The 16182-nt window shown below is 40.6% G+C and overlaps 1 protein-coding gene across 1 annotated transcript in view; it reads left to right on the top strand.

Moving 5' to 3' along the window:
* The first annotated feature begins 480 nt into the window (after positions 1 to 480).
* The window catches only part of LOC142596452 (F-BAR domain only protein 2-like), an 89913-nt gene continuing 74211 nt past the window's right edge, over positions 481 to 16182 (top strand). Inside the window, exons 1-5 of the mRNA XM_075725547.1 lie at positions 481 to 571; positions 5028 to 5102; positions 8243 to 8384; positions 8475 to 8627; positions 15619 to 15723. Of these exons, the coding sequence (XP_075581662.1) occupies positions 519 to 571; positions 5028 to 5102; positions 8243 to 8384; positions 8475 to 8627; positions 15619 to 15723 (528 nt within the window). The 5' untranslated portion in view covers positions 481 to 518. The remainder of the gene's footprint in view (positions 572 to 5027; positions 5103 to 8242; positions 8385 to 8474; positions 8628 to 15618; positions 15724 to 16182) is intronic.

Genomic DNA, 16182 nt, shown 5'->3' with positions numbered 1-16182 from the left:
CCTGTGCGAAGGAAGAAGTTAGTGATTTTTACCAATTTTACAAAAAACAGAGAAATATCCATGAAGAATTGGGGAGGTAGGATATCCAGTGATCCCAAAGCATGAATTTTGGTTCATGGGAAATAATGAAAGATAAGAGGGAATGCAGTATTAAGTATGTGTTTAATAAGATGGGAAGCGAAAGAATACAAGACCCGTAGAAATCTAGAAAATAAATGGCTTTAAATATAGTCTAGAAATATGTAATAAGAGTTGCAATTCGAAGGGTAGTAGTGGCTGCTGAGGTGATTTTAGTTTTTTTTACATATAAGGGATTGAAGGGAACTAACAGCAATTGGTAAAAAGCTGAAGCATTAGAAATCATTCACTTCATGAAACTTGATCAGTTATGAAAATGCATAGGTTCTATACTTTGTTCTGTAATTGTTTTAGCATGTTGTGTTTCATAGCTCTACTTTCTTTTTATTTTTCATCTTTAGGGGGAAAGGAACAATGGCTTTGATGTCCTCTATCACAACATGAAACACGGACATTTGTCAACAAAAGACTTAGCAGACTTTATAAGAGAAAGGTAAGTATTCATCCTTGCTAATCCTGGCTCTTAAATATACTGCTTGTGGTTTTTATTGAAGTTTATGTGTTACAGTAACATGCAAAATATATAAAAATCAACGAGACTTTTAAAATATCTCATATCCTACAAGAACGTTTAGGTTTATTCCATTCACTTAGAACTGAATAGTGACTCTTAAGCATCAATTAATAACAAGCTTCTAATTTTTAGGCTTGAATTAAAAAAACAAGAGTAAAGAGCTAGAAATGTCACATTAGGTGTCCAGCAGTTTATTTAAATTAATCCAAATTTTTCATCATGTTTGCAAGAAAAGCAATAATTTAAGTAGTAAAAATTATCAGTCTTTCAAAATTTTTGACTGTAGATGTAGAATTAGTGTATTAGCAACTTCTAGTATGACCTTAAAAAAATTATATTTTTTAGACTAAGATGTTGAGAAACTAGGTTGGTTAAAGAAAAGGGAGTGATGTGTATGGACAAGAAAATAATACACAGAAAATAATACACAGAAAATAACCCAGGTTGTTCTTTATGGGATGGAAGGGACAGAACTGAAATCTGCAAATATGACAACTTCCTAAACAGATGTTCTTTATAAAAGATGACTGCTGATGCTTTCAACATAAGAATTTCCATTCTGGATTAAATTTATTATATGTCTGCTTCAGAATTTTGTTTTATTTGGTTACTGACACCAGCTGATGCATGGAAAAAACTTGCAAGAGGCTAATTGAGGACCTGTTTCAGTGAAGGCTTCTTGCAGTAAAAGCTATCCAAAAAAACAGCCTTTGTTTTCCTGGATTTTTTTCATCAAAACTTCAGGTTTGGCCTGAAATAGACCTCAACGAAGAATTTTAAAAAAAATTTCCACAAAATGTAAGCATCGTGGATCTGGCAGGCACTCAGTGACACTGACATTTGCATGATTTCAAAGTGAGTTGAGGTGGAGAAAATGACAAAAAAATCTTTCCACTGAGAGAAACAGGTGAATTCCAGAGTCCATATGTGATGGGCAGTCTCCTGTTGGAAGGACTGCAGAAACCAAGGAATGTTGTGTTTCAAGAATCTCTGATTCCAGAAAACACATTATGAAGCCAGACAGGGTTCTGGTGAAATCATGCTTTGGATTTGGCAGAGGGATATCACACTGTTGATGTTTAGTATGAAATGTTTAGGGCTTCACAAGCTGCAGTCTTGTTTAATCTCTTTATCAATGATCTGGATGAGGGGATTGAGTGCACCCTCAGTAAGTTTGCAGATGACACCAAACTGGGTGGGAGTGTCGATCTGCTGGAGGGTAGGATGGCCCTGCAGAGGGACCTGGACAGGCTGGACCGATGGGCCAAGGCCAACTGTGTGAGGTTCAACAAGGCCAAGTGCCGGGTCCTGCACTTGGGTCACAACAACCCCATGCAGCGCTACAGGCTTGGGGAAGAGTGGCTGGAAAGCTGCCTGGCCGAAAAGGACCTGGGGGTGTTGGTCGACAGCCGGCTGAACATGGGCCAGCGGTGTGCCCAGGTGGCCAAGAAGGCCAACAGCATCCTGGCTTGTATCAGGAATAGTGTGGCCAGCAGGAGCAGGGAGGTGATTGTTCCCCTGTACTCGGCGCTGTTGAGGCCACACCTGGAATACTGTGTCCAGTTTTGAGCCCCTCAATACAAGAAGGACATTGAGGTGCTGGAGTGTGTCCAGAGAAGGGCAACGAAGCTGGTGAAGGGTCTGGAGCACAAGGCTGATGGGGAGCGGCTGAGGGAACTGGGGTTGTTTAGCCTAGAGAAGAGGAGGCTGAGGGGTGACCTTATTGCTCTCTACAACTGCCTGAAAGGAGGTTGTAGTGAGGTGGGTGTTGGTCTCTTCTCCCAAGTAGTTAGTGATAGGACGAGAGGAAATGGGCTGAAGTTGTGCCAGAGGAGGTTTAGGTTGGATATTAGGAAAAATTTCTTCATGGAAAGGCTAGTCAAGCATTGGAACAGGCTGCCCAGAGAGGTGGTGGAGTCACCATCCCTGGAAGCATTCAAAAAATGTGTAGACGTGGCACTCTGGGACATGGTTTAGTGGGGATGGGGGTGTTGGGTTGATGGTTGGACTGATGATCTTAGAGGTCCTTTCCAACCTTAATGATTCCTAGTTTTTACTTTCATTAAAAATAATCCACCAAGCCAGGAAACATGAAATTGCTACTCTGCCCTTAATTGGTTTAGTGGTGGACTTGGTAGTGTAGGTTAATGGTTGGACTGGATGATCTTAACAGTCTTTTCCAACCTAAACAAGTCTATGATTCTGAAAAATTATTTTTTTTTATTTATTTTATTTCAAAACCACTGAACTGCTTTTAATATTGATTGTTAAAAAAGTTTGCCTTGTGTTATCTCTGTGAGCGCCTGGATCTTTCCTTTGAAACCTGCTTTAATTCTTGGAATCAGTCTTTTTTTTTTTTTTTTTACATATTTAATCTTATTAGTTTTACATCTGTTGTGTTTTGATTTATCTCCATATTTAGATCAGTAGCTTGCTCGCTCACTCTGCTGCTTATCTCCTTTATGTTGTATTCCTAAGGTGAAAGGTCTTACATAAATGTGTAAAAAAGAACTTGATGGTATATCTGTCTTGGATTCTTATGGTGATGTAAATAAAACTTGACAGTTCATTCTACACAAAATTACCAGTAAAAAGAATGTGGTGTTCTGGTTTATTTTTCACTCTGTCAGCTTCTTCAAATGAAATTTTAAAAGATGTGCATTTACAATCAATAAATAAAATATTTGGACCTTTCTCCACATATTAAAAGTCTTTTAGCTGAAGTTTCCACTAATTAATTTTAGTGATTTGGCAAGAAGGTGGCAATATTTTTTTTTTTTTTTCAAGTAAACAAGTTTAAATAACATTTAAGACTAAAGATTAATGACCATCTAGGAACATGTGAGGATCCACATGGACGCTTTATCCTTAATGAGATATCAAGAAATGTAGTTTCTCTTTTTGTGAATAGATCAGGACATGCCAAAGAGATGTGCAGCCATCTTACCTACAGCAGTTTTGGTAAAACATATGAAAAATTTCAGTTCTAGTTAACACACTGAGATTCACTAGAATCTTAGCACTACATTGTAATTTATTTGATAAGACTTCAGTATACTTCCTTAAAAACAACTTGCCCTGGGTTTGGAAAATATCTGTCAGTCATGCAGACCAGCAGCAATAAGTTCAGTCCTTTCCAGTGATCTTCTCCCTGTCAGATATTAAACCTGTGTCCTGGTTTGGGCTGGGATAGAGTTAATTTTCTTCCTAGTAGCTGGCATAGTGCTGTGGTTTGGATTTAGGATGAGAAGAATGCTGATAACACACTGATGGTTTAGTTGTTGCTCAGCACTGCTTATGCCAGACAAGGACTTTTCAGCTTCCCATGCTCTGCCAGGGGCACAAGAAACTGGGAGGGGGCACAGCCAGAAGAGTTGATCCAAACTGCCCCATGGGCCATTCCATACCATACGGTGTCATGGGCAGTATAGAAACTGGGGGGGGGTTGGCCGGGGAGCAGCGATCGCTGCTCGGGAACTGGCTGGGCATCGGTCGGCGGGTGGTGAGCAATTGCATTGTGCATCACTTGCTTTGTATATTGTTATTATTATTACTACTACTACTATTTTACTTAATTTTATTTCACTTATTAAACTGTTCTTATCTCAACCCAGGAGTGTTTCTCACTCTTACTCCTCCGATTCTCTCCCCCATCCCAGTGTGGGGGGAGTGAGCAAGAAGCTGTGTGGTGCTGAGTTGCTGGCTGGGGCTAAACCACGACAGTAGGGAAGAGTTTATACGAAAGAAATCAGAATGTATTGAGAGAAACTTCTTTAAAAATAATTATAAACAGTAGAACAGAATACATTTCATTGCATGTTACTTGACTGTGTTTTCCAAACTCAAACATCACTCTGCAACGAACTTTTAAAAAAAAACGGAAAACTAGACAAGACCCCATTTTATTTAATGTGAACAAATGTGATTGCTCAGTAAGCATTCAGTTTGGTTTTGGATTTTTTTTTTATGTTTTCATTACAAATATATTTGATTTTATTGCTCTGTAAATCTCTGGTATTTAGACAGTGTTAGATGGGCTATTGTTGTGTCAGTGTGTTCTGACTCTTGCTTAAGAATGTTAAAGGCAGAGGGGAACAGCAGAGAGTATAGGAAGGAAGGAATAGTCTTTTGCAAGTCTTGAACCCTTAGATTTTGCTTGTTTCTGTTCCCTGCAGCATTCTGTCACAGTGTTCTTAGATTATTTTTTTTAAATATATTTCTGTGTTTTTGCATATAGTTTTTGAGGGGCCATTAAAATGGAGTAATTTTCAGCTAAAGTAAAAAGTCCTATGCTTTGCACCTTTAGAATGCATATTCATCTGTCTTCAAATATCTTCAAAATTTTGATTATGCTTTTCATTGTTTTCTTTGACAGGGCTGCGATAGAGGAGGCATATTCAAGGTCAATGACAAAACTAGCCAAATCAGCGAGCAATTGCACACAACTTGGGTAAGTAAGTGTGTAAGAGAGAAATAATTAACTGCATACATGTTAAGACTCAAGTTTGATTCTGAATATTTTATTGATGATGTTGAAGGTAGCATAACTTTGCCACCTTTAAAAATGATTTTTAGTTTTTCAGTTACTATGCAGCTATGACAAAAACAAGACAATACAGTTCTTTATTCACAGTTAAAAAAAAAAAAACACAAACACAACACTGTGGAGGATTTGTCTGTTCCTCTGTGTTTAAGGTTGAGTTCTTTTCAGACATAATAAAGAATGTGACTTTGTATTCTGTGCTCCCAAGCCTTTGGTAATTATTTTGAAGAGAGAATGAATGGTCTGCAAATGTGGCAGTGAATTTATTTATTTCTATTATTTCTGCTTTCTCAAGTGTTATCTCTGTCCTCAGACAAGTTAAGAATGAGACTTTTCAATAGATTTATTCCATATTTTAATTACAGTTTTATCCATGGGATATGTTTTCAAAAAATGGAATTTTTAATTAATTAATGTTGTTTTCATTAGAAAGATTATGCCAACAGCTCAGACTTCTTAGATGAGGCTAAAAGATTTTTTTTTATTTGTAGTAATCGCAGCTAGAAATGTGGAGAGCTTTCATCAGTGGATAATTTGATACCAGTTGTTGCTGCTTTTCAAAGGTTCTGTATCTTCATGTTAGTTTGCACATCAGTGCTTTAAAGGCTATGTGTGGTATTGATTTTTCAGCAGCACTGACCTGGAAACTGAGGTAGGAGTGTATCTTTAGAATAGATGGAGAAGTTGATTCAGTATAGAAATCTGAATCTGAGGAATGACCTGTCCCCCACCTTCATTTACCATATGGGTAATCTTGTGGCTGTAATGATGCAAGACAACTGGAAACTTAACTTTGCCTCTGTCTTTAATAGCCAGACCAGTCATCCCCAGGGTTTTCAGTCCCCTGAGCTGGAAGACAGGGACAGGGAGCAGAATGGAGCCCCCATAGTCCAGGAGGAAGCAGTTAATGACCTGCTATGCCACCTGGATGCTCACAAGTCTATGGGGCCAGATGGGATCCACCCAAGAGTACTGAGGGAGCTGGCGGAGGAGCTTGCCAAGCCACCCTCCATCATCTATCAGCAGTCCTGGTTAACAGGGGAGGTCCCTGATGACTGGAGGCTTGCCAGTGTGATTCCCATCTACAAGAAGGGCCGGAAGGAGGACCCGGGGAACTACAGGCCTTTCAGCCTGACCTCGGTGCCGGGAAAGATTATGGAGCGGTTCCTATTGAGTGAACTCAACAGGCATGTGCAGGCCAACCAGGGGATGAGGCCCAGCCAGCATGGGTTCATGAAAGGCAGGCCCTGCTTGACCAACCTGATCTCCTTCTATGACCTGGTGACCTGCTTAGTGGATGAGGGAAAGGCTGAGGACGTCATCTACCTGGACTTCAGTAAAGCCTTTGACACCGTCTCCCATAATATTCTCCTTGGGAAGCTGGCGGCTCATGGCCTAGGCAGGTGTAGTCTTCGCTGGGTAAAACACTGGTTGGGTGGCCGAGCCCAGAGATTTGTGGTGAATGGAGTTAAGTGCAGTTGGTGGCCGGTCACGAGTGGTGTTCCCCAGGGCTCAGTTTTGGGGCCAGCCTTCTTTAATATCTTTATTGATGATCTTGATGAGGGGATTGAGTGCACCCTCAGTAAGTTTGCAGATGACACCAAGCTGGGTGGGAGTGTCGATCTGCTGGAGGGTAGGATGGCCCTGCAGAGGGACCTGGACAGGCTGGACCGATGGGCCGAGGCCAACTGTATGAGGTTCAACAAGGCCAAGTGCCGGGTCCTGCACTTGAGTCACAACAACCCCATGCAACGCTACAGGCTTGGGGAGGAGTGGCTGGAAAGCTGCCTGGCCGAAAAGGACCTGGGGGTGCTGGTTGACAGCCGGCTGAACATGAGCCAGTGGTGTGCCCAGGTGGCCAAGAAGGCCAACAGCATCCTGGCTTGTGTCAGGAATAGTGTGGCCAGCAGGAGCAGGGAGGGGATTGTCCCCCTGTACTTGGCACTGGTGAGGTCGCCCCTGGAATACTGCATCCAATTTTGGGCCCCTTCCTACAAGAAAGACCTTGAGGTGCTGGGGCATGTCCAGAGAAGGGCAACGAAGCTGGTGAAGGGTCTGGAGCACAGGGCTGATGGGGAGTGGCTGAGGGAGCTGGGGTTGTTTTGCCTGGAGAAGAGGAGGCTGAGGGGAGACCTTATCGCTCTCTACAACTGCCTGAAAGGAGGTTGTAGTGAGGTGGGTGTTGGTCTCTTTTCCCAAGTAGTTAGCGATAGGACAAGAGGAAATGGCCTCAAGTTGCATCAGGGGAGGTTTAGATTGGATTTTAGGAAAAATTTCTTCACGGAAAGAGTAGTCAAGTATTGGAACAGGCTGCCCAGAGAGGTGGTGGAGTCACCATCCCTGGAAGCATTCAAAAAATGTGTAGACGTGGCACTTTGGGACATGGTTTAGCGGGCATGGTGGTGTTGGGTTGATGGTTGGTCTGATGATCTTAGAGGTCCTTTCCAACCTTAATGATTCCTAGTTTTTACTTTCATTAAAAAATAATCCAGCCACCGAGCCAGGAAACATGAAATTTCTACTCTCCCCTTAATAGGTTTATTGTGGACTTGGTAGTGTTAGGTTAATGGTTGGACTGGATGATCCTAAAGATCTTTTCCAACCTAAACGATTCTATGATTCTAACTAGCCAAGTAATTTTTGGTTTCTTTTCACTATTCAAGTATGCACATAAAAATACTTGTACATGTTAATTTTTTTTTTTTTAGCTGCTCTTGCATCATCTTTAGGAATATCATTTGTCATTATTGTGTGCTTATGATAGAGAAGAATAAGTGAATTTTGCTGTGTTTTACTCATTAGAGTCAATACGGGTAAAACATAAAACACTGAAAAGTTAGGTAGGATTCCAAGTATGTTTGAAACATTTAATAAGAACATATTTTATAGCAGTTGTTGGGTTTCTTGTTTGCTTCACTTTTAGGAACAGAGCTGAAATTCTGTAAACATATCAGTTATACTTTAGCAGTATTTAAAAAAAAATTGTAGCCGACTGAAAGGAAAAAATCCAGATGAGCATTAAATTTCTTTTTTTCCCCTCAATCTAGGACATTTGCACCAGTTTGGGATGTTTTCAAAACCTCAACAGAAAAACTAGCAAGCTGTCACTTGGATCTTGTGCGGAGATTACAAGAGCTAATAAAAGAAGTTCACAAGTATGGAGATGAACAAATCAAAACTTATAAAAAGGTTATTAGTTTTTTTCTTATGCGTGTCCAATGACTTCTTAATGTTAAAATTAAGATGGTTTGTTTTTTACACCTATGTGATATTTGGCAGACTAAAGAAGATGTTTCAGGAACATTGGAAGCGGTGCAAAATATTCAAAGTATCACTCAGGCCTTACAGAAATCCAAGGAAAGCTACAGTGCAAAGCGTGTTGAACAAGAACGTTTGAAAAAGGAAGGAGCAACACAGAGAGAAATTGATAAGGTAGTTCTGTGACATCTTACTTAAATTCATCATGTTGTCAATCTGTAACACATTCACCTTGTATTAGTAAGTGAAATGCTCAAAAAGAGCTAAAAGTAGTTGTGGCTATTGCATAATGTGCATGATACTTTGAATGCCTAGTTATGTTTTGTTTATACTTCCTTATCTGTTCTAACTGCACTGCAGTTCTAATTCTTTATTTTGTAATTACCTGCATCATATGATAATTTTGTTCAGTGGCTTTTACAGAAATTGCATATAATTGTTTCAGCTTCTATTATGTTTTCAGATGCATTTTCTTAAAGGCATTGAGTGTTTGCATATTTACTTGTTATTGAATTAAGGAGTAGGAAGTTTTGTGTTGTCCCCTCAAGTAAGACAAAGTAGCTAATTATAGGAGTATTTGAAGTCTATTCCATTGAGAAGAAAAACAAGTTAACATTACTTTCAATGCTAATTTAAGAGGTTCCAATAACACGGACCAAAACCCCAAGGGACGAGTAACTTGATGTTGCATTTAGTACTGTCCTTGGGTCATGGGGAAGTTTGATCCATTCACAGAATCACAGCATGGTTGAGGCTGGAAGGGACCTCTGGAGGTCATCTGGTCCAACCCCTCTGCTCAAGCAGGATCACCTAGAGCTGGCTGCCCAGGGCCAAGTCCAGACAGCTTTTGAAGATCTCCAAGGATGGGGACTCCACCACCTCTCTGGGCAACCTGTGCCAGTGCTCAGTTACCATCACAGTAAAAAAGCGTTTCCTGATGTTCAGAGGGAACCTCCTGTGTTTTGGTTTGTGCCCATTGCCTCTGGTCCTGTCACTGGGCAGCACTGAAAAGAGCCTGGCTCTGTCTTCTTTGCACCCTACCTTCAGGTATTTATACACATGGATGAGATCCCCCCTGAGCCTTCTCTTCTCCAGGCTGAACAGTCCCAGCTCTCTCAGCCTCTCCTCATAGGAGAGAGACTCCAGTCCCTTCATCATCTTTGTGGCCTGTTGCTGCACTCTCTCTAGTATGTCCGTGTCTCTCTTTAAGTGTGTTAATAGCAAGAAGAGGTCTAAAGAAAACATTGGACCAATACTTGTTGAAGATGGTCAGTGACTACTAGGGATGAAGAAAAAGCCATGGCATTCAATGCTTTTTTTGCCTTAGTCCTTAATAATACTGACAGACTGTCATGGTTTAGCCCCTGTTGGCAACCAAGCACCACACAGCCACTCGCTCACCCTCCCCCCCCCCTCGGTGGGATGGGGGAGAGAATCAGAAGGGCAAAAGTAAGAAAACTTCTGGGTTGAGATAAGAACAGTTTAATAATTGAAATAATAATAATAGTAATAAAAATTGTAATGAAAAGGATAACGACGAGAGAGAGAGAAACAAAACCCAGGGAAAAAAACAAGTGATGCAACTGCTCACCACCCACTGACCGATACCCAGCCAGTTCCCGAGCAGCAATTGCTGCTCCCCGGCCAACCCCCCCAGTTTCTATACTGCCCATGACGTCACATGGTATGGAATAGCCCTTTGGCCAGTTGGGATCAACTGTTCTGGCTGTGCCCCCTCCCAGTTTCTTGTGCCCCTGGCAGAGCATGGGAAGCTGAAAAGCCCTTGACTGGCATAAGCAGTACTGAGCAACAACTAAACCATCAGTGTGTTATCAGCATTCTTCTCATCCTAAATCCAAACCACAGCACTATGCCTGCTACTAGGAGGAAAATTAACTCTATCCCAGCTGAAACCAGGACACAGACCTTGGGCTGCCCAGTCCCCTGAGTCGGAGGACCACAAGTGTGGGAACAGTGACTTCACATTTGTGGACACTGAAATTGTGAGGGACCAGCTGTATCAGCTGAATTTTCACAAGTCCATGGGGCCTGATGGGATTCATCCCAGGGTACTGAAGGAGCTAGCGGATGTTACGGCAGGACCCCTCTCGATCATCTACCAAAGGTCTTGGGAGTCTGGGGAGGTCCCCGCTGACTGGAAGCTAGCCAATGTTATTCCAATTTACAAGAAGGGCATGAGGGAAGACCCAGGGAACTACAGACCTGTGAGTCTAACCTCAGTTCCTGGAAACATTATGGAGAGGATCATACTGGGTGCTATTGAAAGGCATTTAAAGAACAATGCAATCATCAGGCACAGTTCACAAAGGGAAAGTCCTGTCTAACTAATTTGATCTCCTTCTCTGGTAAGGTCACCCGCCTAGTAGATGAAGAGAAGGTGGTGGATGTACTTTTTCTGGATTTTCGTAAGGCTTTTGATGCTGTTCCTCACAGCATCCTTCTGGACAAGTTGTCCAGCTGTGGGAAGAGCAGGTTCACGTGGCTCTGAGTGAAGAAGTGGCTGAAGGGCAGGGCTCAGAGGGTTGTAGTGAACGGGGCTGCATCTGGCTGGTGACCGGTCACCAGCGATGTTCCTCAGGGCTCAGTTCTAGGGCCAGTCCTGTTCAATATTTTTATCAGTGATCTGGATGCAGGAGTTGAATGCACCATTAGCAAGTTTGCTGATGATACCAAACTGGGAGGTGCTGTTGACTCACTTGAGGGACGAGAGGCCTTGTAGAGGGATCTAGAGAGATTGGAGCATTGGGCAAGTAGTAGAGGAAAGAGGTTATGTTTCCCTATCTCCAATGATGTCTTCTCTTTTTAAATCTTGATATCTCTGCCTATTTCCGTTTCAGTTATCTCATCTGATGGGATGAGATCATCATCACGATGGGCCGTGGCCAACTGTATGAGGTTCAACAAGGCCAAGTGCTGGGTCCTGCACTTCGGTCACAACAACCCCATGCAACGCTACAGGCTTGGGGAAGAGTGGCTGCAAAGCTGCCTGGCCGAAAAGGACCTGGGGGTGTTGGTAGATAGCCGGCTGAACATGAGCCAGCAGTGTGCCCAGGTGGCCAAGAAGACCAACAGCATCCTGGCTTGTATCAGGAATAGTGTGGCCAGCAGGAGCAGGGAGGTGATTGTCCCCCTGTACTCGGTGCTGGTGAGGCCGCACCTGGAATACTGTGTCCAGTTGTGGGCCCCTCAATACAAGAAAGACATTGAGGTGCTGGAGCGTGTTCAGAGACGGGCAACAAGGCTGGTGAAGGGTGCGGAGAACAAGTCTTATGAGGAGCGGCTGAGGGAACTGGGCTTGTTTAGCCTGGAGAAGAGGAGGCTGAGGGGAGACCTTATCGCTCTCTACAACTGCCTGAAAGGAGGTAGTAGTGAGGTGGGTGTTGGTCTCTTCTCCCAAGTAGCTAGCGATAGGACAAGAGGAAATGGGCTCAAGCTGCGCCAGGGGAGGTTTAGGCTGGAAATTAGGAAAAATTTCTTTATAGAAAGGGTGGTCAAGCATTGGAACAGGCTGCCCAGAGAGGTGGTGGAGTCACCATCCCTGGAAGTGTTCAAAAAACAGGTAGATGTGGCACTTCGGGATATGGTTTAGTCTAGTCTACCCTTGATTGGTTTAGGTGGGCTTGGTAGTGTAGGTTAATGGTTGGACTGGATGATCTTAAAGGGCTTTTCCAACCTAGACGATTCTATGATTCTATGATCTGTGTAGAGCTCTGTTCTTGTTAGAATGGTCTTATTGCCTTTTGTACTGCTGTCTTGGTGGAGCAGATAGAGTTGGTTATTGTCTTGTCACTGATGACAAAAGTGATCCTATTGACCATGTTCTGATTGTTTTATCCTTAATATAAATTTAGCTTTTTTCCTAGCTTCTGCCTCAAATGACAGTCAGTGTTTGGTTCTAGACATGAATCAGAAATATGTGGGATGGCAGATGTTTTCCTGCCAGTTTATTCAAAATACAGTTTTACTGAATTCTTGTAAATAGATTGAAATTTTTCAGTAGGAAAAGTTGACTTAATGGAAAGCTTGCTTTTAAGATGTAACTTTGCAGTCCCTTGTCCAGTTGGAAACAAAAAAAAATGTTCAGTCTGACTAATGTCTACATGCAGAAGGGAGAAAGAGGAAGCACTATAGGCTGAAGGCCATTTTTAACTGTTTTATGCATCTTCCCTAGATACTTTTGTTTGAATGATTAGGCCATAGTTGAATGCTCAGCTAATACTTCAAAAATGTTTCCAGTGGGAGCTGGTAACTGTGACAGTCACATCTCTTCAGTCATGTCTTTATTCAAATTTACACTTGTAATTTCAGAAATGGTGACAAAGATTGTATTAATTTATTTTTCCTTTGGTAGAGAATAGGTTTATTACTTTTAGCATAACATGAAAAATGTTTTTATCAAAATCAGAATAGCTGCTTTATCAGAAAGCAAGGGCTCTGCACCAATATGCTTAGAGCTTATCACAAAGCCAAATATTTGGAGAAATACTTTTTTTGAAGAATCTGAGGAGGTATCTGAGAGCTTGCAGTTTTCATTGCAGCTGAAAGTTAGTGTTAACTTGTATAATAATTTCCTGTCGTTCTCTGATATGTTAACTTCTCTATAGTGACTTGACAAAAAAAATCTTGACTGATACTTATTCTTTCAATTACTGTAAATCTGCTAAATAGAGTTCTAGCAATTGCTGCACCTGAGAATAGACACATAGTGTTTTCAGAAGAGATTACTAGTTAATCATACAATGTTTGTGTGCTTTATCATTTTGTCTGTCTTGCTGAGGAGTTTTTTGTAGATGCTTCAGCACATAACAGAATTCTGCTCAAGGTTAAACATGATTACAAGAGACAGAGAATGTTTTGTTTGTGTCAAAATCCCACGCATATGGGGTTCAATTACATAATGCTTTACAAAAAGACTTAAAAAATAAGTCTTTTAACTTGACATTTCCTTCCTTTTCAGTTATTAAGTTTGGAATCATCTTATTGCAAAAGCAGTCTTAATTTTTTTAAAAACCAGGTGTTCATAGAGCTTTTGGTGTAGCAAATGGTGTTTGGGAATTCCCCTATGTGAATATGCAAAAGTGAGAATCGTGAAATAAAATTCAGAGCAAGTAACCGATGGGTTTGATACATCCTGTTATGTTGTCCTTAATGCCTGAAGGATCCATATTCTTCATACAGTGAAGTATTTTCAGGCTCTGTTATGCTGGGTTTAGAGGACTACATGAGCAAGATCTGCTTAAGCTTTCTCTGTAACTGGAAAAATGGAACTGTAGCTTTGATTCCTCTTCCTTTGAGGTCCTGGTTGATGTTTCCTCAGGTGAACAAGCGCTAACACTATACTGTTACTCATGATTTTAAGTTATTTTTCTCTTCGAAATCACAGAATATATCTTTCCAGAGGGCATCTTTATATTAATTAATTTGAAAGTTATAGATAGTGGTCAGCTTTACAAGTCATTGCAAGTGAGAAATATTTTCCACTGTGGGACATTTGAAAGAGGGGAGGAAAGCTATTCAGAACTAGAACAAATAGTAAGTATACAACTGTCTTTACTGATGTCATGAACAATTCAGAAATACTTTTGAGTTACAACTGATGGGAAATTTCAATGAGATAAAGTAGGTATGTTGAACACAGAAGCTAGAAAAAAAGCTGATGTTCAAGGCAAATAACTTTTATTTTATTGGCTTTTAACTGGGAAATAGCAAGAATATCAAAGTTTTGAAAAATTTCATCTCATGTTTGTCATGCTGTAAACTTTGAAAATAACGTTTTCTCTACCAAAACCAATCATTTCATTCAGTTTTGTTGTCTGTGTAATATTGGGATTCTCCTGTATTTCTTTTTGTCTTTTAAGAATATTAAACCAAAATGTTCTTTTTGTGGGCTTATTAGCAACAAATAATGAAACAAATCAATAAATTATAAAGCCAAAAAGGACTATTATAAACAACTCTAAGCTGCATAAATCTGGCTATCCGTATGTTCTGCATTAACTTCACTTTCAAATATCTCAATCTTAAAATTTCTATTGGTGTAACACCTGTACTTTTGAATGTATTTTCCCTTATTTCTTCCTTCAGTTCTGAGAACTGTGCCACCTTTTTTTTTTTTACAATTAACTCTTTCAGAATTGCACTAATAACTTTGTTCTCTATTCCAACCCTGCTTTCTTCCTGTTTTTCTGTTGCAGATCTAAATATTTGACATGAGCTAATTAGTTAACTTCAGCAATACAAATTTTAAAATATTTTTTCAAAACAAGTATAAGTTAGTTATTGCTGATAAGGGGAAGGGATTTAAATGAGGTAGTTGCTTTGTTACCTTTTTATGTGGTTTATGTATAGCTTTAAATAGAAATATCTAATGCCTTGAATCAGAGTTATTTGGTGGTGAAATTTTGTTATGACACTTCACTGTTTTGATATGCCCCTGAATATTTTTATAGGTCATCCTAGGCTTTCTTTTAATAGTGACTTTAAAAGCCTTGGATCAGATTGGATGTGTGTCGTAGTTTAAGCCCAGCCAGCAACTCAGCACCACGCAGCCGCTCGCTCACTCCCCCTGCCCCGATGGGATGGGGGAGAGAATCGGAGGAGTAAGAGTGAGAAACGCTCCTGGGTTGAGATAAGAACAGTTTAATAGTTGAAATAAAGTAAAATAGTAATGATAATAATAACAATATAATAATGATAATAATAATAGCCAAAGCAAGTGATGCACAATTGCTCACCACCCGCCGACCGATACCCAGCCAGTCCCCGAGCAGCGATCGCTGCCCCCCAGCCAACCCCCCCCAGATTCTATCCTGCCCATGATGCCATATGGTATGGAATAGCCCTTGGGGCAGTTTGGATCAACTATTCTGGCTGTGCCCCCTCCCAGTTTCTTGTGCCCCGGCAGAGCATGGGAAGCTGAAAAGTCCTTGACTGGCATAAGCAGTACTGAGCAACAACTAAAAACATCAGTGTGTTATCAGCATTCTTCTCATCCTAAATCCAAACCACAGCACTGTGCCTGCTACTAGGAAGAAAATTAACTCTATCCCAGCTGAAACCAGGACAATGTGTGACATTTCATGCTTTTGTGTTTTTTTTTTTTTGTTTTTTTTTGTTTGTTTTTTTTTTTTTTACTAATCTATAGGCAGCAGTTAAATTGAAAAAAGCTACAGATACCTATAAACTATATGTGGAAAAATATGCTGCGGTTAAATCTGTTTTTGAACAGAAAATGACAGAAACTGCACAGGTAAGTGTTATAGTAAATGAGTTACCTTTAAAATAGATTAATATGTTCTATTTTATCTCTCTGAAGATATCTGCAATCAAAGCATTTGAAAAATTGGTTCAAGATAGAATGATCTCCATTGGAAATTGATATGAACAATAATGTCAGAAGTAATATGTTTGAAGGGCAAACATTGACCATGTATGTTGTGATGGCAGTGTCCTTAAATGACACAGTTGAACACTAGCACTCTAGAAAGACTTTTTGAAGACATTTTTAGGAAGAAAACAAAATTAACTTTTGGAAGCATTGTAGATGCATTGTTATCATGCAGGAAATCCTGTGAATTGCTGGAGAGCCAGAACTCATTCATAGGAGTTTTAAACTGGGATCCATCATGTTTTTTCCATTATCATTCTGGCAAGACACTTCAGTAACAGCTTGTTAAAAGTGTCTTTCCAGGGTTTATCTGAGGTGGTC

The sequence above is a fragment of the Pelecanus crispus genome, chromosome W, assembly GCF_030463565.1.
Source record: "Pelecanus crispus isolate bPelCri1 chromosome W, bPelCri1.pri, whole genome shotgun sequence".
Classification (NCBI taxonomy): Eukaryota; Metazoa; Chordata; class Aves; order Pelecaniformes; family Pelecanidae; genus Pelecanus; species Pelecanus crispus.
Note: the sequence above shows the minus strand (reverse complement) of the source record. Positions and strands in the feature narration are given on the sequence as shown.